The 21,844-nt window shown below is 40.3% G+C and overlaps 1 protein-coding gene across 1 annotated transcript in view; it reads left to right on the plus strand.

The window, feature by feature from the left end:
• The window catches only part of CTC1 (CST telomere replication complex component 1), a 1,463,250-nt gene that overhangs the window by 549,033 nt on the left and 892,373 nt on the right, over positions 1 to 21,844 (plus strand). The window contains exons 9-10 of the mRNA XM_044070869.1: positions 10,278 to 10,452; positions 17,591 to 17,794. Coding sequence (XP_043926804.1) covers positions 10,278 to 10,452; positions 17,591 to 17,794 — 379 coding nt within the window. The remainder of the gene's footprint in view (positions 1 to 10,277; positions 10,453 to 17,590; positions 17,795 to 21,844) is intronic.

Here is a 21,844-nt window from a genome sequence, read left to right on the forward strand (position 1 = left end):
GTTTTCGGAATCCAGTATGGCTCCTGATTCACTGCCTCCAGCCCCTAATAAACCAGACAGATACTACTACAGGGTTCATGAGTCCCACAAATTCCTTTTCAAAAATCCTGTTGTGGACCCTGAAACCATTTCTCAGGGGCCCAAGGGCATTAAGGCTTCTACTGCTAAAAATCATACCCCTTCTGATAGAGACTCCAGGGAGCTTTGATACATGGGGTAAAAAGGTTTATACTTCTGCAACCTTGGCAATCAGGGCTTTAAACTGTCAATTCCATATGCTAAAATATCAACAGCATATCATGGGACTGCTTAAACAGAAAATGATGTTGATTTCTGACTGTGTGGAGAATAAGGATTTTCAGGATTTATTGTATTTAGCTAAACAAGTTGTAAAACACACTTTGCAATGTGGTTTTGATTCTTTGGAGGCCTCTTTCAGGGCTGCTGTTACTGGGTCTGTGCTTAGAAGGCATGCTTGGCTTAAGGAGCAATCTTTGCCTGATCATGTTAAAGCAAAACTGTTGAATGCGCCTTTGCAGCAGGACCGTCTGTTTGGCAGTAAGGCTGAAGAAGTTCTAAAAAAATATGGAAGATAAAGCTAAAGCTATGCAAACTGTGAAAGATTTCTTACAAATACAACCGCCAAGATTTAATAGGCACTGGCCTACTAAGAACTGGTCCTTTCCAGCTCCTTCCAGAGCCACTCACGCCAAACCCAGACACTCCAAAAGCACCAGGTTTCAGTCCCAATGGATTTTCAGAACTAAGCAATGGGGTGCTTCCACTTCCAAATCTGGAAATAACAAGACACCACCCTACGGTAAACAGTCTCAATGACTTTCCTTTAAAATTACCAAGGACTTACTTTTCAGCCACCCCTTTGGGGGGAAAACTGGCTCTTCATGCAAAAAACTGGCAACTTATAACCCAGGACAAATGGCTTTTAAATACAGTGTCCCAGGGGTACAGATTTCATTTCCACATGTTGCCAATTCCAAACGGGTGGCCAGACCTGCCCCCAAATCAATGGGCAGAAGCTCAGAAACAAGTCCTAAACATGGGGGCTATTCAGCTAGTACCAGAAGAGGAAAAGGGACAAGTTTTCTATTCCAGACTTTTCCTGGTACCCAGAAAAGACAAATCATGGCGTCCAATTCTGGACCTGTCTACTTTAAACACCTTTCTGGACATTTCAAAATTCAAGATGCTGACTCTTCACCATTTACTTCCTATGCTAGGCAAGGATGCCTGGTTGGCAGCTCTAGATTTAAAAGAGGCTTTCCTGCATATCCCAATCAGGGAATCTTGCAGAAGATACCTACGCTTCAAAGCAGACTTCTTGCATTATCAGTTCTCTGCACTGCCCTTTGGCTTGTCTACTGTGCCCAGGGTATTCACAAAGTGCCTGGCTCCAGTAATTGCATTTTGCAGGCAAAGAAATATTCAAATATATCCATACCTGGACGATTGTCTAATTCAAGCAGAAAACCAGGCAATTCTTCTAAAACATCTGGCATTTGTAAAAATGGTTCTAACTTGTCTAGGGTACACCATAAACGAAAAGAAATCACAACTGGTACCCTCTCAAAAAAATAGATTCCTGGGTGCAAGCTTGAATACAATAGCCCAGATGGCTTTCCTTATGCCAGAAAAGCAAGTTCATTTGGTGTTTTACTTCAAACAGGTGGCCACAAAAACCCTGCTATCTGCAAGACAAATTCTGCAAGCCTTGCGTTCATGGCCTCCTGCATTATTCTAATTCCATATGCAAGACTGCATATGAGGAAACTTCAGTGGTACTTAAAAAGTTTATGGAGTCAACATTGTCACAGCCTGGAAACAATGATTCCTATCATACCTTACTTGCGCCTAGAGTTCCTATGGTGGACAGAGGTCTGCCACCAAAACAAGGGACTGCCATTCACACCACCCTCTACTGCCCAAACCCTAACTACAGACTCATCAGACTATGCATGGGGGGCTCATCTGGCAGGGAAGTGCATTCAGGGCAAATGGAGCCCAAATCAAATGCACCTTCATATCAATCAAAAAGAAATGCTAGCTGTACAGAATGCACTAACAGCCTTCAAGGCCTACCTTCATCCAGGACCACTAATGGTAAAGACGGACACCACCACGGTTATGTAGTACATAAACAAGCAGGGGTGTACACATTCCTACCCGCTCTGCAGACTAGTCATGGCATTGTGGAACATGGCCTTGAGCTACCAAGTACAACTACAAGCTCAATTCCTGCCAGGAAAGCTGAATACTCTGGCAGACGAACTAAGCAGAAATCTCATGGACCCACACGAATAGAAACTTGAACCACGGACTTTCAACATGTTGACACGCAAATGGGGGAGCCCAGACATAGATCTTTTTGCCTCACCCCAGAACTACCAGTTGAACAAATTTTGCACAAGAACTCCTCACAAAAAAGCCTGGAAAGTGGATGCTCTGTCCTTCAGCTGGAAAAACCTCTCCGTCTATGCCGTTCCCCCTCTGCCTCTGCTCTGTAAAGTTCTACTAAAAGTCAAACAGAACAAACCAAAAATGATTTTGATTGCTCCAGACTGGCCTCTCTAACACTGGTACCCACTCCTGCATAGTGCGTCACAAATTTCTCCATGGCACTTGCCTCAGACACCTTCCTTACTGTCTCAGCAGGAGAACCAAATTCTGCACCCTCAGCTCCAAACATTGAATCTTGCAGCTTGGCTAATCATTTAAATTCCCCCTTAGCATCCCTCAGCAAACCTGTGATGGATGTCATTTTGGAGGCGAGAAGACCTAGTACTAGAAAATCTTATGCTGACAAATGGAAAAGATTCTGTGCCTGGAATCAGTCTCAAGGGATGAGCACAGCAGTGCCCAATTTACCTCAGATTCTGCAATACTTAACTGAGATGCTTCACAAGGGCCTATCTTTTTTCTCCATAAAAATCCATGCCTCAGCCATTTTAGCTCATTACAACACATACCACCCCCCCCTCTCTCATCCTTTGCTAAAGCAGTATCTCAGAGGGGCCAGAAACTTGAAACCAACTAGGAGAGCTCCAACCCCTTCCTGGGACCTTAACTTTGTATTGGAAAAACTCACTCTACCTGCTTTCGAGCCAGCTGCTACTGCAGACTTAAAATGTATTTCCTGGAAAACAGCCTTCCTTTTAGCAATCACTTCAGCTAGAAGGATATCTGAATTACAGGCCCTTATGGCAGTGGAGCCTTTCATCATCTTTCATGCGGACAGGGTGGCACTCAGGACCAATCCATCCTTCATGCCCAAGGTGGTATCCAGTGTGGCTCTTAATCAGTCCATTCATTTGCCAACTTTCTTTCCCAATCCACAGAACAAGGGGGGGGGGGGCGGATTCTGCATTCATTGGATGCACACAGTCAACTTAGATTCTACTTAGGACTAAATCTAGAAGAAAATCTGAACAACTGCTGGTAGCATTTGCTCCAGCGGCAGAGGGGGGAAGGCTATTTCAAAGCAAACCATTTCTAAATGGATAAGCCGTTGTATTCATTTCTGCTATAAGCACCATGGAAAACCTATTCCCCCAGGGGATCAGATCTCATTCCACCAGGGCTGTATCTACTTCTACAGCCTTTCTCAGAGGTGTTCCTACCAGGGATATTCTAGAAGCTGCTACCTGGAGTTCAGTTCATACTTTCACCAAGCATGATCACTTACCAATTTTCTCTAAATCCAGAGCTGGCTTTGCCACTGCTGTTTTGCAGGGCCTTATAGCTGATCCTAATGCTGTATAAATCCATCTTCCCAACTATAGCTTTGGGAATCTACCCAAATGTAATAACTGCAACAGTGAAAAACGAAGACCATAGTACAGTTGTGTACACTTACCATAAATGTAGATGTTCAAGTGTATTCACTGTTGTAGTCCTGGTTGCCCTCCCTCCAGCCCCCTGTTTTTCTGTTACTGTACCTCTACTTTCTTTTACTATGCTTAAAAGCCTTTTTGGTGTATTTGCTTTTGTTTGGAGGTATATTTTAGTGTTTTTAATTACTTATATATTTTGCTCCCCATTTGGGGGGTACCTGACATCTGGGGCAAGAAAAACTGATGTAATGGTGTCGGCTGCATGTTTTATACCCCTGATGACCTGACGTCATGGAAGATGGGACAGCAACCGATGCAGGACCCAAGACTTTGTTAATCAGGCCGACTGAGGGCAACCTGCCAGATTACTCAAATGTAATGACTGCAACAGTGAATACACTCGAACATCTACATTTATGGTAAGTGTACACAACTGTACTTTACATAGTGCACAAAACAGTGATTGGAAGGATGTGGCATCTACTTCAGCAAATAGAACCACCACTTTACATACTTCTGATACATTAGAATGACTATTGTTTCTTTTATTTTTCAGCTTAAATATTTAGCCTCTCTGAAATTAGTCTGATGTTCTGTTTCTTGACAGCGGTAGGAAGTGCTTGGTACTGTCTGTATTTTAGGCATTGAAGACTTAGGATTGAAGAACAGCCAAACACCTCCGTACTCTTTCTATTGTGTACGTCACCTAGTATACACCTATGAACCTAGCGACCACTAGGGTTTTTATAAGCCTAGCCATGCAACCCAAATGTTATCTGTAAAAATTTGATTTATGTAGGGTGGTGATTTACTGACTGCTTCTGTCAGTCAGAGACATAGGCACCAGACCAGAGGTGACTTTCCGATTATCCATCCATTTGTCCTACTTGCATTTAACTAGGGTTAGGGAGGAACTCTGCTTCATATGGATGGAGATCATGTTCCACAGAATGGGAATTCTGTGAGAAATATATCTGTCTCTCCAACTTGTCCTGTTTTTGTCTCAAGCAATGTTTATGTCTTTTGATCTAGTAATTCTGATGCTGTTTGTTTTACAGCTGTGAAAAAGGTTCATCAAAACAGGGTCCAGGGTTGTCTTGTATGCCAGGCAAAGATCACCTCTCAGTAGTCTGTATGATGCTTAGTAAAGAGACGGGGCCTTGAGGCGATCAGTGTAAATGTTGTGTTTACTCCCTATATTATTTTTGTGAGAACCTTTTGTGGAAGTTCCAGTTGCTGCATTGGTCTGGCCAGGTACATACCAAAGGGGCCATTATACTCTATGATGGGTCTGATGATGACTGAGTACAGTAGTATGATGATCTCTCTGGACATAGGTGGCATTCCCTTACTTATAATTTGAGCAACATAGAAGTATTTTCTTACTACCATGGACACATGTTGATCAAAGGCTATGCATGTTCCAAGATCCCTGATTACTGAATCAACTTTTAGGGGTGTTTTATTGATGACATAGCTACCCTGGATGGATAACATCTCAGAAGGTACTATAACACATTTTTTGTCATTAAGTTAAGTCATGGCTTTGGCACCAATCATTTTTCAGTGTTAGACCTTTCCTGAAGGTTGTTCTTATCTTGGGGAAATTAATTGCCTGCTCCCAGTTTACAGTCATCTGCTAACTTGGTCAGCCAGTGGCCTTCGACATTGGTTTTGACCTCTTGAGAAGTAGATACCAAAGAGGAGCAGGCACAGCACAGAGGCTTGAGGAACTCCATTAACAACTGGCCTCTTTATGGAGGTAGACTTACTGATCCTAACCTTTTGAGTCAAATCCTGAGCCAGCTAGCTATCCAGCATGTTATAAAGGGGTTTATGTCCAATTCCGTAAGTTTGTTGACAGTGCATGAGTGGGGTGTTGTATCAAATGCTTTAGACAGATCTTGGTAGGCAGTGTGCATTGCTTTCCCTTAATTCATTGTCTTAGTGACTATTTCAAAGAAGGCCAACAGGTTCAGTAAGTATGGCCTTCCTATGACAAAGCCAAACTGAGATGGATCCAGTGTCTAGACGTCTCCTATATCCTTGTTGATAATTTTCATGATAATTCTTTTCATGGCTTTGCAAATGTGACTAGTCAGACTAATGGGTCTGTAGTTTCCAGGATCTGTTGAAGGTCCTCCCTCATGAAGGGGGCTGTTTGTTGCAGACCTGGAATGTCAAGGCACAATGCCTGTCTTAAGACTGTAGTTATAGTGACTCTAGGGATCCTGATATGTTATATTTTAGATTGTGTAGTAGGCATCTCAGGATGTTATTGTGGCCCACTGAGACTGTGTTCTTTACTTTAAGAACCGCAGCCTATACATGCTGTCTAGTTCTTGTTGGAGGGTTATGTTTGAGGGCATTTCTTGGGGGGGGGGGGTTAAGGTGTAGGATGGGGTAAAGTTGGAAATTAATTTGTCCCGCTAACAGGTTTTCTATATCACCAGGAACTGTGGATGTGGCACCATTAACCACTAGTTCAGCTCACTGCTGTATGCTGCCCTTGATGTATCTTGCAGAACTGAAGAAGACCTTATGATGGCCTTTCACCTGGGAGGATATCTTAACCTCAAAGTTTGCTTTGACCTAATTAGCCCTCTTAGTTGCCTATTTAGTTTGATAACAGAGTTTTTATTTTGATGTGATTTACTCCTCTTGGTTTTTGCCATACTTTGTTCCCTTTTGTTGTATATCCTTTGTAATTTGGATGCCACAAGAGCGGTTTGTTTCTGGGACTAATTCTGGAAGGTACGGTAGCCTCTGTCTTTGACCTCTGAGCCATTGACATGCTTGTACAGAGTTTCTATGAGCAATTCAACTTAGGCCAGTGTGTTCTTGGGGTTTGGGGGGAATTGAAGTTTGACAGACTATCACTTAATAAAATGTAGTTTGTCTTGGAGTATTTCGTAACTGTTACTGGTTTTATTGGGGTTACAGAGATGGTTTTGATTTGAAGGATGCAATTTTATGGTATGACTTTACCTGGGTGGATGAAACGTGGTGGGCTGCAGCTTTCTTCCATATTTGTAAGTATGAGGTCCCATATGTTGAACCTAGTGGGCATATTCACTATTCAGCCAAGGGTGTGTGTATTTACGAAATCCAAGAGTCTGTGCCTGTAGATTTGAGGATGTGTAACATGCCCACTCTATAGAGAGGTAATTAAAGTCTCCCTTGAGTAGGGTGTTAGGTTGGATGGTAAGTGTATCCAGTAGGTCCAGGTATGCAGTTTGAGCTTTTTGGGACATGGAGGGTGACCTGTAACTGGCTAGGATATGGTAAGGGATTTTGTCTGTGAGGATCTGCATGTGGAGGAACTCTACCATGTCATCCTGTCTGACCACAGTAGAGGTCTGCTTGTTATTGATGTATATTGAGATGCCTTCACCTTTAACTGTTGTCTGTGCAGCTGCTGGTCTAAAAGTGTGGAAGGCATTAAAACCTTGCACTGCAGTTTTAAACCATGTCTCGGTAACTGCACAAATGTCTGTATTCTTGAGTGTGAGGAGGGCTTGGAGGAAGTGTGTTTTTTTTTCTTGAAACTAAATTTATGTGCATCTCCTGTCGACATAACATGTTTTGAGACGGCATTATGTTCAGATCTAATTCTAATGCTATTTGTATGCTCTCTTATCCTATCTTTCAAAACTCTATTGGTCTTCCCAACATAAAATGAATGGCAACATTCACATTCAGCCAGGTAGACCACATCAGATGTAGATAGAGAATTTACCTTCCGAGAAGTGGCCAATTGTTCTACATCTAATTTCAGAGTCCTGGAGGTGATTTACCCAGATATTCGGGAAGGAGACATAAGAAATTTTACAGAAAGTTGGGAAACAAATTGGATTATAGTCCTTAGAGCTGATGGAGGCAAAGGGTTGAACGAAAAGACTTCTATAAATCCCCTACTTAAAAGCAGAAAGATACACAAATAGTGTATATCCTTCCTCTTTTTCATTTTTTTCTCTTATTTATACATTTGTATGAACTCATGTCAAGCATGTTCTGTTTTTATATGTTTTCATAGCATATGACTGATTTTGAATATAAGTAGGATGCTCTTTTTTTAATAATTATTCTATGCCTTTAAGTAAATTGTATTTTAATTATTCATGCATATGGTTGGGCAATGGGAATTTGATTTCTGTATAAAATGAGATATAATTGATTTTAGTTAGATGGTCTGATGAAGCTCTTTAGTGAAAGCGCTTACCAGTGTTGATGTTTTTTACTTGAATAAATGCATGTTTTTATGGTTGAAAAAGAGTGCCTGGTTGTCTCGCTGTTATACCTAATTATACAATATAAAAGGCTTTCAAGTTAATAAGGACTATTGTCCTAAGATACAATTATTTGCTGATAATATGTTGTTAACGTTGGGTGATATTAATGGTTCTTTCCATGATGTTATAAATACCTTAAAGCAAGTTTGAAAGAATTTCAGGACTTAAATTTAATCATAATAAATCCAAAACATTACTAATTAACAAAACGATCAACAAAAACCTAAGAGACAATAGCCTGTTTAATTGGTAGAATGATATATTAGAATATTTGGGTGTTAGTGTAAAGAGTACATGGAAAGAATTTGTTAAACTAAACTACAATAATTTAATAACCACCATTTGTGAACTAATCAAAAGATGGAATAAAATGTTCTTCACAATGGAGGATAGACTCTCTTTAATTAAAATGATACTTTTACCTAAAATTTTTTTTATATACAATCATTGATACTACCCCCTCCCAAAAACATATTTAAAAAATAGATTCTAAGCTACTTAAATTTTTATGGCTCCCCTTAAAACCTAGGATTGCATATAAATGGCACATTAGAGCTTGGAACAGTAATTGGGATAGCATTCCCTAGCTTAGATCTTTATTCCAAATCAGTTATAATTAATGTAATATTACATTGGATCTCACCTACCTTTATATCTGGCTGGAAAATAATACATGAGATTCATATAATTGATGTCAGAACTATAGAAAATCAATTTAAGAAACAATACGGACTAAGTAGAGTTCACTGGCTTTTACGTGAATTTTGTTGAATAAGACGTTTGATCGTTTTTCTTATGGCATTAATCAAATATTTAAAAATATAATTGATTGTAATTACAACATTAAACAATTCCTATTTCTTATATTCCCTATAACATACTCCCCTGATTGCCTAGATTCTTTCAACATCAGTGTGATGCAAAATTAAAGGAAAATAACCTGATATTCTGGCATCAGTTTATTGAAAATAAGAGTATTAAATCACTAAACTCTCTTCTATGTAATTTTGATAATAGTCAAGATGGTTGTTTATACACTCATTACAGCAGTTTATAGAAAACAAAATGAGAGTATCAATCAACCTAGAGACTGAATCTATACCTAATTTGATGCAGCGTTTTATTAAGTATCTTGAAAAGACAGATGATCAAAAATTAAGTATCTCGCATATCTGTAAGACGCTAAGAGAAGACACACTTAAGTTTGACTCAGAGTTTTGGAATTACTTTGTAAAGATTAATGGAGAACAAATATCTGATGAATCCAAAAAACTGTTATTGAAATCTACATATGGTACCTCTTCTTCATTATGTTGGAGGTTATATACATGGAAATTTATGAATAGGAGTTTCTGTACTCCACATAAAAAAAAAAAAATCTTATACTCAAAAACAGTGAAAGTAAATGTTGGAAATGTGATGAATTACTACAGGCCAACTGGATTCCCATGTTCATTGAATGTAGAAATGCTGTTCAATACTGGAAAGACTCAAGATATTTTGGAAAGGCTTTATTGTCTGATAACTGTCATATTTCTAACTCACTAATCCTATTCAGTGTTCCTATACCTAATGTAATACCTAAATCTCAGATTCAGTTACTCTGGTCAGTTCTTGCATTTGCCAGAAAAGTTATTACTTTGAAATGGAAAAGCAAACAAGATTTGATGTTTAAAGAATTTATTAATTTAGCAAAGGTTGTTTGTAAAAAAGAACTGCAAACATTTGTTATTGAACTCATAACATTACTCATAAAAAATAGCATGACAAAAATTGGAAACCCTTTTGAACAAATACTGATAACGTCTCATGGATAAAATGAGTGTTCATTATGGATAAATATTGTAAATAGTTTTGTTATTGTTTTAATGTATTTGTTATATGTACATTTACATATGTTTATAATGAAAATAAAATAAAAGTGTTTATGAAAAAAAAAAGCCATTTGCCATATCAGTTTGGGGAGTAATGTGCAGCTGTTAAAACAAATCATGTAAATATTAACTGGAGTTAAAAAAATAGTAAAAATGATGCAGGACTTGTAAATTCTAGTATAGTACTAGCTGTACTGTTTCAGTAATGCTTGTGATCACTCTGAGACACATTTCTTGAAATTTTCTTTTCCTTCTCGTAATAGATTTTGCCCTTCATATCTGAAAAAATTGAATTTGCTTCAGTGTTCCAATACAGGCAAACCAGGTGTTGCAGAACGGTATCTTAGCCCACTTTTAGAAACTTTGCAGCTGAAGAAAGAGAAGAGGGACATCTACAAGGAGGTTTTGAAAGATCCACATCAATGCCCTCTGAAAGAGGTTAGATATGCCTATCGATAGACACCAACCATTTCATCACCTTGTAATGTTTGGTGTGTTCCACCATGTGATTGTGAACATGTTCTCAAAATTATAACTGTTTTTGCAATTGTATTGTACTTGTATTTTGCATTATGGAGCTTTTCTCCTCGGGCCTCGACTGAAATCAGGCTCTCTGGGCCGAATGGACTTCCTTGGTCATCAGACTGGAAATAAATAATAAGTAAATAAATATATCCTGAGTTAGATACTGGGCCATCAGTTATTTTCACCTTTCTGGTTAGGGGATGATTTTTATCAACTAGATAACCATGATTTAGTGATTAGTGATTGTCTGCTCTAATATATTTGTTGTTTGTTGTATTGTGTTGCAGTGTTGAAACTAACCCTAACATCTCCACTTCAGAAACACTGCTGAGGTGACTGTCATAAACACTTTGGGTGAGGGCAGAGCAGTGATGTCCTTCATGGATGCATCTGCAGTCATAACAAGTGGGTTGTCCTGTCGTCAGGCAGCCCTGCAGTCGGCCGGATTCCAAAGTCCGGGTCCGGCTTCGGCTGATGTCGCACTCCACCCGACGTCATCTCTGTTGGTCTTCGGGTATATAAGCATCAGCCGACGCCATTTTCTTCAGTCTTTCTTGCCGCGTGGCGCCCGAAGCAGAAGCTGTTCGCAAGTGCCGGTCGGTCGGATCCAGAGATTACTTCTACCGAATACTACTTCGAAGACTTCTAAAGCTAAGTACCCCGTTGGGGACTCTTTCTTGCCTCAGCCGATGTCAGAAAAAGTTAACAATTGTTTAACCTGTGGGAAACAAATACCTCATAAAGATTTCCACTCTTACTGTCTGCCTTGTTTAGGCCCAGCCCACGACGTAGCAGCCTGTTCGGCCTGTGCCTCTTTCAACCGACGAACGCTTAGGCGTCGGTCAGAGTTTGCAGAACAGTTTTTCGGTTCTGATTTTGCGTACATTATGCCGTCGGATCCTCCGACTACCCAATCTACCAAAAAACGCAAAGATAAAGACCGACACTCGCGGTCCGCGGTTTCGGCCGAAACCACGGTAAAGCAAACCGCGAGTGTCTCGGTTTCGGCCGAAACCGAGAAAGCTGATCTAAGTACAGCTGAACCTACTCTTACAACTGAGGCCCCTGCTACAAAAATTGAATCGTCCTCAGAAATTTTACCCACTACGGTGGTTGACTTATCAGACACAATCCCCTTGGATGTCTCTACCCCAGCACGTGGTGCTGCTAGGCCTCCAGCAGCCATGTCCATTAAGGCCTTCGCCAGGGCTAAAGCAGCCAAGACTACTAAAACAGTGCCTGTTAAACCCCCCACATCCAGGCCCTCTTCTAGTTCTCAAATGCTGTCTTTGGCAGAAGATTTAATTTCTTTAATTAGAGGATCTCAATCTCACCCAGACAGGGCCTCTCAGCCCCCAGAGAAGAGACCTAGGGCAGAGCCCCCTGAGCCAGTGTCTTCTGATGATTCTGCTGATGAATCAGACATAACTGACCAGCCAGAGGCTCCCTTCTCCAATTTTGAAGATTCTGATGCTGAAGAATCCATTCCAGCTGCTTCCCCACCAGAAGAATTCTCCTTTGGGGAAACCTTGCATGCCATGCGAGAACAGTTCCAATGGCAGCAACAGGATTTTTCAGACTCCAGAAAAAGACTTAGGACCTTTCTGCACCTCCCACAGCACAGGCCCTTAGCTATACCTCCTGTTCTCTCTGTGGTGGATGTTGCTTTCAATGATGTTTGCTCCGCTCCAGATTCTTTACCTCCAGCCCCTGCCAAACCAGACAGATTTTACAGGGTGCCAGATACTCATCACCACCTTTACAAGGCCCCTCTTGCAGACCCAGAAACTATATCCCAGGGTCCCAAGGCAGTAGCCGTGACCACAGCTAAAAACCCTATTCCTTCTGAAAGGGAAGCAAGGTCATTAGACAGATGGGGTAAAAAGGTCTACACTTCAGCTACTCTCTCAGCTAGAGCTTTAAACTGTCAGTTTCACATATACAATACCAAGAGTTTATGCTTGAGCAGTTAACTAAAAAACTAACCACTGATGAATCTCTTGATAAGAAATATGTATTAGAGATGGTAAATAACATACAACAGGTTAGCAACCATTCCTTAAAATGTGGCTATGATGCACTGGAGGCTTCATTTAGATCAGCCATGACAGGCACAGTGATAAGAAGGCATGCATGGCTAAGGGAACAAGCTTTACCGGATCATGTTAAAGCTAAGTTGCTAGATGCTCCTATGGACAAGACAAGTTTGTTTGGTACACCTGCCCAGCAGGTTATGAAGAAAATGGAAGAGAAGGCAAAATCTGTTCAAACTGTTAAAGATTTCTTGCAGGTTCAACCCCCAAGGTTTAGCAGGAACTGGCCTGCCAAAATTGGTCCTTTCCTGACTCCACAAAATTTCAAAGGGGCAGGAATAGACGTTCCAGAGGCAGAAACCAATCCAGAGGAGGTGCCTACAGAGGACGACAGTGGCAAGGCAACAACAGAGGCACAGACACAGCCACTGCCACTACATCAGCACAACCACAGTGACTTAATCCTAAATCCGCCTACCAGGGAACAAATAGCAGCTCCTCTAGGCGGAAAGTTAACCTTATTTTCAAAGAACTGGCACTACATAACAAAAGACAAGTGGATTTTACAAACCATAGATCAAGGTTACTGGTTTCACTTCCACACCTTACCAGTCAAAAGAGGAATGCCAAATCTACCTCCAAATCAAAAAACAGAGGCTCTACGCCAGATAATGGAGTTAGCAAACATGAGAGCTGTGGAAAGAGTGCCAACAGCAGAACAAGGAAAGGGGTTCTATTCCAGACTATTCCTGGTTCCAAGAAAGGAAAAAAGTTGGAGACCAATTCTCGACCTGTCCACCTTAAATACATACATCATTGTCCCAAAATTCAAAATGCTGACACTACAGCAACTTCTTCCCATGCTGGGCAAGGAGTCTTGGCTGGTAACTCTAGATCTCAAGGAGGCATACCTGCACGTCCCCATTCGACCAATCTGCAGAAGATACCTCAGATTTCTTGCAGGATCAGAGCACTATCAATTCTCAGCATTGCCCTTTGGCTTATCTACTGCCCAGAGTATTCACAAAATGCCTGGCATCAGTAATCGCCCATTGCAGCCTACAGCGAATTCAAATTTACCCATACCTGGACGACTGCCTGCTACAAGGGGACAACAAAAGCAAGCTGACAACAGATTTACAAAGGGTCATTTACTTGCTACAAGGACTGGGATACACAGTCAATTTACAAAAGTCAAGGCTGATACCATCCCAAACAAGGACATTCTTGGGCGCGGAATTGGACACAGTACAACAAATGGCATTCCTGACTACAGAAAAACAAAAAGAGCTTCCTCTTTACTTCTTGGCACTAACAAAACTGAACAAGTTAACAGCAAGAAAAGTTCTGCTGGCCTTGGGCTTCATGGCATCATGCATAATTTTCGTCCCATTTGCCAGACTACATATGAGGAAACTACAGTGGTACCTAAAGAATTTATGGTCCCAACACAGACACAGTCTAGAAACAGAAATCCCACTAATTCCATGCTTAAAACAGGAGTTCCTATGGTGGGCTCAGGCATGCCAGTCAAACCCAGGCCTACCCTTTCGCAGATGTCAACCAAGCCAGACCATCACAACAGACGCTTCAGACCTAGGATGGGGGGCCCACATGCTGGACAAATGCGTGCAAGGATTGTGGACACAGGATCAACTTCACCTGCACATCAATCTAAAAGAAATGCTGGCAGTAAAACTGGCAATCCAAAAGTTCAAACCATTTCTCAAAGAGGGCCAGTTGATGATAAGGACAGACAACACCACAGTCATGTGGTACATCAACAAACAGGGAGGCACTCATTCATACCCCCTATGCAGAATGACCTTGGAGCTGTGGACCCTGGCACTCAGCTACAACCTTCAGTTACAGGCAATATTTGTACCGGGGAAAGACAATACTCTAGCAGACATATTAAGCAGAACCACTTCGGATGCCCACGAATGGAAGCTGCACCCGGACATCTTCAAGACCATCTCAAAGAAATGGGGAATGCCACAGATAGACCTATTCGCATCACCTCTCAATCACCAGCTCAAAAAGTTCTGCACAAGGACATTCCACCCACTAGCATGGAAAGTGGACTCACTCTCCTTCAACTGGAAAGGCCTAACAGCATATGCATTCCCACCTCTTCCTTTGATACACAAGGTACTACTAAAATCAAGGAAGAACGTCCAAGGATAATCCTGATAGCTCCAAACTGGCCAAGACAACACTGGTACCCACTACTGAAGAGCATGTCTCGAACAATATGTGGCCAATACCCTGATGCCTTTGATGTTAACTCAGAACAACTACAGCATCATACATCCAAACCTAAAACGCTGCAACTGACTGCATGGAACATCACATAGCAGCAGCTAATCCAGAACTTTCCCAAAGAGTTAAAGACATTATTCTTGAAGCACGCAGACCTTCAACAAGAAGAAACTATGCTGGAAAATGGAAAAGGTTTGTCATTTGGAGTACGGAAAGAGGAAAAGATGTGTCAAACATAGATATGCCTAACATTCTGGAGTATCTGGCGAACTTCTTCATTCAGGCCTGTCCTACTCCTCCATCAAGATACATGCATCAGCTATTTCAGCAGAATACAGCTTTGATCCACCTGTTTTTTCGCACCCTTTGCTCAGGCAGTTCCTCAGAGGAATCAAGAATGTAAAACCTCCAAGGAAACCACCATTACCAGCTTGGGATTTAAACTTTGTGCTAGAAAAGTTGACACTAGCACCCTTTGAACCAGCAGCAACAGCAGACCTACAACACCTGTCATGGAAAACTGCTTTTCTACTAGCAATTACTTCAGCAAGGAGGGTTTCAGAACTACAGGCCTTAATGGCAGTGCAACCCTTCCTAATCTTCCACCAAGATAGAGTGTCCATGAGGACTAATCCTACATTTATGCCCAAGGTGGTATCCAGAGTGTCTTTAAACCAGGCAATCCACCTACCTACCTTCTTTCCCAACCCACAAAACAGAGGGGAAAGAATACTGCATACCTTGGATGTACATAGACAGCTACGCTACTACTTGGACAGAACAAAAATAGCAGAAAGACTGACCAACTTTTGTAGCCTATGCAACAGGAAGGGAAGGAAAAGCTATTTCCAAACAGACAATCTCCAAATGGATAGGAAATTGCATACGATACTGTTACTCCTTCCATGGAAAACCAATTCCACAGAACATAAGACCTCATTCTACAAGGGCAACAGCCACTACCACAGCCTTCTTACGAGGAGTGGCAACCAAAGACATTATTGAGGCGGCTACTTGGACCTCCGTGCATACATTTGCCAAGCATTATAATTTGCCTCTATATTCCAGATCCCGAGCAGGGTTTGCCACTGCTGTACTGCAAGGGATTCTAAACACACCATAATCTACTTTTATCCTCCTCCCCTAGTTGGCTATGGTATTCTACCCACTTGTTATGACTGCAGATGCATCCATGAAGGACATAGTACAGTTTTGTACCTACCATAAATGTAGATGTCCGAACTGGATAGCATCTGCAGTCAGGATTACCCTCCCTCCTTCCCCTCTGTGGTACTCCTAGGGTGTTTACCCTCCTAATAGCTAGCTTTTGGGGGGGAGTCTTTTATGGTGTATTTGTTTGTATATATGTACATATAGGCTTATTGTTGTGTTTACCTCTATCTATTTGGAAACATTGGCATCTATCCAAATTTTAGCCTGCAAGAGGGCTACTGGCATCTGGGGCAAGAAACACTGAGGAAAATGGCGTCGGCTGATGCTTATATACCCGAAGACCAACAGAGATGACGTCGGGTGGAGTGCGACATCAGCCGGACCCGGACTTTGGAATCCGGCCGACTGCAGGGCTGCCTGACGACAGGACAACCCACTTGTTATGACTGCAGATGCTATCCAGTTCGGACATCTACATTTATGGTAGGTACAAAACTGTACTGTATAGTAGTTACTGTTGTTTTTCTGATACCACTTAGCTCCCCATTTCTTGGTGGAGTGGCTTTTGTGTGGAATTTCCACATCCTTTATGTGTTTTGTTTTTTCACTAGGTGCTCTGGTTTTCTCCCGTGTCCCAGTTTTCTAAATTTCCCATACTGTGCATGTTATCCCAATATGAAAATGGCAGTTTTCTAAATTGCCCATGCTGTGCATGTTGAGTGCGTGTGTGTGTGTGTGTGTGTGTGTGTGTGCATGCATGCATGTGTGTGTATGTGTATGTGTGTGTGTGTGTGTGTGTGTGTGTGTGTGTGTGTGTGTGTGTGCTCATGCACTCACATCCTCTAATGGGTTGACATCCCATGCAATATGAATTTCTGTGCCTTTTGCCACAGAGTACCAGAATAGGTTCCGGCTTCCCCATGTTTCTGCATTGGGTTAAACAGGTAGTCTGAATGGATGAATGAATAAATAGTTGGTAGATGGGAAGAGAGTGAATGCTGTGGACAGTGTTGCCTGCAGCTTTTCTTTTGAATGGGCTTGTGAAATTTTAATTTTCCAGTGTATGTGGTTGGTTACTTCATTGAAGTGATATCCAAACTAATTGTGTTGTGTGAAATGCTGTTATGTATTAGACAACTGTAACTCATTGTAGGTGCATTTCTTCTATGTTGTTATCTTTTTATGCTGTATAAGACAGGAAACAACCTTAAAGATGCTTAACTTTTATATGAATATGTAACACTTTTATGTGTAGTGTAGTACAACGGATTAACATAATTAGCTGATCAAACTGAGCTTTTGAAAGGTTTATTTTAGTTCTCCTCCTACTGATCTTCTGCATTAAGGGATGTGTCACATCCCACCTCCTCTTTTCTATTGATGACTCGTAGATACCAATCCTTGGAGGAGGTTATAATTTTAGAACATTTGAAAGCTCCATTTGGTCAACTGCTCCTAAATGAATGGACTTCAAGCCTTTATTCATCTCTTACCCCAAGTTCATTTTATATGTGCAGTTTGTGTTGTGAAGTGTTACTATTTTTGAAAACGCATGCATCTTCATTTTTCCTATTTCTTTGTAGTATTATGCTTTGAAGCCTCCTTGCAGAGTTCTTGGTCTCGCAGACATTTGCAATGGTGCAAATGAGTTTAGTTGGAAGTCCTTTATACTGTCTAATTTTGTGTCTGACTCTGAAATCCAGCACATGACCTGTCAGGAGCTCAACAGAAAGATTGCATGGTCCTTCCAGATTCTACCACAAGAGCATTTTCGTCTGGAACAAGTAGTGAGTATCTGTTTTGCCATCTGAAGTACATATTAAGATATTGGTAAAATTGTATGATAGGCTGGTGCTAAGATTTTGCAGTATAGTAAGGGGCTTTTCTTTCAGCTACTGTGAAAATGTTGTATAGAATGTTAATTTCTGCTTTGCATAGCACATAGTCGGTAGGCAGATTTTGAAATGAATGCCAACACAATTACTTACTGAATAGTTACATAACACTTTTGCAAAACCCATTCATACTTTTTTGATAGCTTGCTTACAGGACAAGCACTGACATTTTAAGTGCTAGTCTGCTCATTATGGCTAATAGTTTCTTTCTAGCAATTGCACACTATATGTTTGTTTCTGAAACTGTATATTTTACATAAGCATACATTTAAGTAGGTATGGTAAAAAAAAAAAAAAAAAAAAAAACGTAAAAGTTAGCAATCTGGGTAGAATTTAGTTACTGGCTTGTAGTTCCATTGCCTGGATGCCATCAAATAAGTTTGGAAAAGTAAGGCAAAATTAGCAAAACTTAATTCGAAAACAACAAGAAAGGGCTTTGCTCTGGCTTAGAAGAACTTTGCAGCTGTTCAGCAAAAAGCAGATGGTATAAGCTTTAGTGCAGTAAATGGTTTATTTTTATTTTATTTATTTTATTATACAGGATTAAACCTTTCCTTACTCCTTTAGCTAGGTTTCCACTAATTCAGAGGAAACAAATAATAAAATACAGTCAACGGTGCTTAAAATAAGTTACACAGTGGAGTAATATAAAATCAAATAACAAAAGGCTTGAAAATGGAAGCTTTAAGTAGCTATTTAGATGAGCAGTGAAAAGTACAGAAATCAGCAAATTAAACAGAGGAACGACTGGCTGAACACGAGGCTTTTTGAGAAGAGCTTTTGCAAAAACTAGATTTAGAAAACAGTGCATGCAGAAAAAAACTGAAATGTTTTGCTGTGCCGGAGAAATTGAAAGGAATAGACTTGCATTCATTTTTATGAATGTCCAATAAGCAAATGCACTGGTGATCCACATCAAAATTTAACTGTGAGATGAGACCTGTGTTAGTAAAGATGTAGTAATACCAGCAGAAGGAGCTGCTGCTTATAAACACGACTCTGTTGGAAGTGAAAATTATTAAAAGCTGAGGACAAATGATTATTTGCTGTACACTGGGTAGAAAGGAAGCAATTTTATTTTGGCAGTTGGGATATCAAGATGCAGGCATGTTTAAGTTGCTGCATCTAGCTGTCTTCAGAATATTTTTTCCTGGAAAATCAAAGAAAGATGTTACTGGATGCAGAACAGATGATGGAATACATAAGAGCAAACACCTAACAAAGAATGAACTAACAAGGTGAATGTGATTTTGTAAAGTAGTTCTGTATAGTATGCAGTCAGGTTTTTAAATACGAGTTGGAGAAACATTTTACAAATGACTGATGTATAATACCAGTAATATGAAGGTAGTTTTTCTTAGTTGTAATGTTTCCAACTATTATGCTGTAACAAAATAAGAAAGGCTGGAAAGAAGCAACTTAAACTTAATAAATTGTAGTGATCCTTCACTGCTGAGGGTGAAGGAAATATGTGTTGATCATGTTATGTATAGAATTAAAATATGATAATTTACTCTATTTTTATTGAGGTGGGTGTCTTGGTTAATCCTCTTAGTTTAAGTTGTAGACCAGACTTATTTTAAGCAAAAAAAGTCTTCTTTGCCCTCATTTAAAGGGACCCTGCTTCTCTATGGGATGTTACCTTTTTACTGCTGACTTTGGAAAAAAAAATCTTTTGAACCTGCTGAGACTGCAAAATTGAAGTATCTTTCTTGGAATATGCTTTTCCTCATAGCTGTTACCTCTGCTCAGAGAAATCCTGTGCTTCAGGCCCTTTCCTGTAAGCCACTTTATCTGATACTTCACAAAGATAAGGTTTCACTTTGAACCAACCCTATATTTCTTCTCAAGTTAGCCCAAGAATTTACACTGAATCCAATGATTAACTTGCCAGTTTTCTTTTCAGATTTCTGCAACAAGGGGGATTACATTTTGCATTTGATCGACATTAATTTCCAGTTGAGATATTGCCTTCATTGTACCAAAAACCTTTAAAGAAACAGTTCAACTTTGCTTCCTTTTGTTTGGTCAGGTTGGGAAAACATGTTTCCAAGGTAGCTCTTTCCAGGTAGTTATATAAGTATATTTCCTTTTTGTATAAGGAAAGCTTATTATCCTTGCCCTGCAACCCCAAAACCCATTCTACCAGAGCGGTTGCCACTTTTATAGCTTTCTTCTCCCAGTTCCTATTGATGATATCTATTATGCTGCAGCTGCTTGTCTTCTCTGCATACCTTTATATCTGGATTTACAGTCCATGCCTAGGTCCTTGTTTGGTTTTACCATTCTCCAAAATATCCTTCCATGAGATCTCTCAATGGTTAGGTACCAGGGAACTCTGTCCCATCAATTGATGGACGGAAGCGACTACATCAGATACGAATGTTATGTACTTACCATAATGCTAGGTCCATGTTATTATCTTCTATACTCCTCAACTTTTTTTCCCAAAATTTCACTTTTCCTGGGCTCTCAACTGCCTGCACTGGACCTTCTTGAAGATTTATTTTTATTGCAGTGATCGACTGTATTCCTTTGCTCACACTTTTGTGTATATATTGTTTTATTACTAAGATACCTTGCTGTGTTAGGCAGGCAAACTCGAACTGAAGTACTCAGTTGATGTAAGGGAATTTTATTTAGGGGGAGGGGTCTGAGCCTTGGATTCAGAAGTCTAAAGCTGGCAGTATCAGATCCGTACAGATCCGATATACCCATCAGTTGAGGAGGGCAGAGGAAGACAACATGGATCTAGTGTTATAGTAAGCAAATAACTTTTAGTTTCTTTGATTTTCAGCAAGCTCTCCCGCTGAAAGTTATGTCATTAATTTAAAACTTCTGAGTGGCTTCTACAGAGCAGCTGAATTTGCATTTGAACTGCAGACAACACCTGTAATTCTACATTTAACAGAAGTTGATTTTTGTTTTTGACATTAGGAGAAATTTGTGTGGGAACCCCTGTCAGATGCTTAAGCAATCCTTGCTGAAAATCCTTGGCATATACAGAATATCTAGTAAACTGCCCAAGGATTAGAGAAGAATTTTTTCTAACTGAAGCAGTCCATATTACCTGAATGTGAATGTGTCTAAAGCTGTTCCTGTTGTGCAAGCTTTTTAACACACACACACACACACACACACACACACACACACACATATATATATATATATATATATATATATATATATATATATATATATGATGGTAGAACAGATTAATGGTTAGCAGTTGCTCAGAAAACATTTCATTTTCCATTTAAGGCTCATATATATGACACATGCAGAAAATTATAATTCAAAGTTGAAAGGGATGATGCTGAAGCAGAAGGGAAGGTCAATAAATAAGGAGGGAGTGAGATGCTGGATGAAGATCCTTACAGAGAGTAATAACTCTCCCGAATGTTATATTCTTAAAGTAGAATAAAGTATGCTAAGAACTAAGCCGAAAGGAGATTTTTGCCAGATAACTAGAGAGGGAAAAGTAATAGAATGGGAGAGGCCAAGAAGATGTTTTGACTGCAGGCTTAGAGATTGTCTTCCCTACCAGGGACTGATATAAGATTATAGGCAAAGAGAAAGGGCTATGGGAATCCTAACTGAAATACAGGCTCTGGTAGAGTTTCTAGATGGATATATATCAGAAGCTGCTGTTAAGAAAGGGGATAATTAGCAGAGCAGTCAATCAGAGAAGGTTAGAAAATATTGGGAACATAGACAGGAAAAGCAGTTTACAAGAAAACAATGGGAGGACATAAATATATGACTCCCAAGTATGAAACAAAGTCCAGAAGGCTGCTTGGAAGTGTTTGCATAGGTATTTTAATATCCCAAGCAGACTTCAAAATTTTTTTTCGCTCAGGCAGCTAGCAAATATTTTAGGTTTGATGTCTGGAAACATACGTTTTGGGAGTGTAATGAGTTAGTAGATTTTAAAAATTCCCT

This window comes from Protopterus annectens, chromosome 4.part1 (genome assembly GCF_019279795.1).
Source record: "Protopterus annectens isolate FY-2018-M chromosome 4.part1, PAN1.0, whole genome shotgun sequence".
NCBI lineage: Eukaryota > Metazoa > Chordata > Ceratodontiformes > Protopteridae > Protopterus > Protopterus annectens.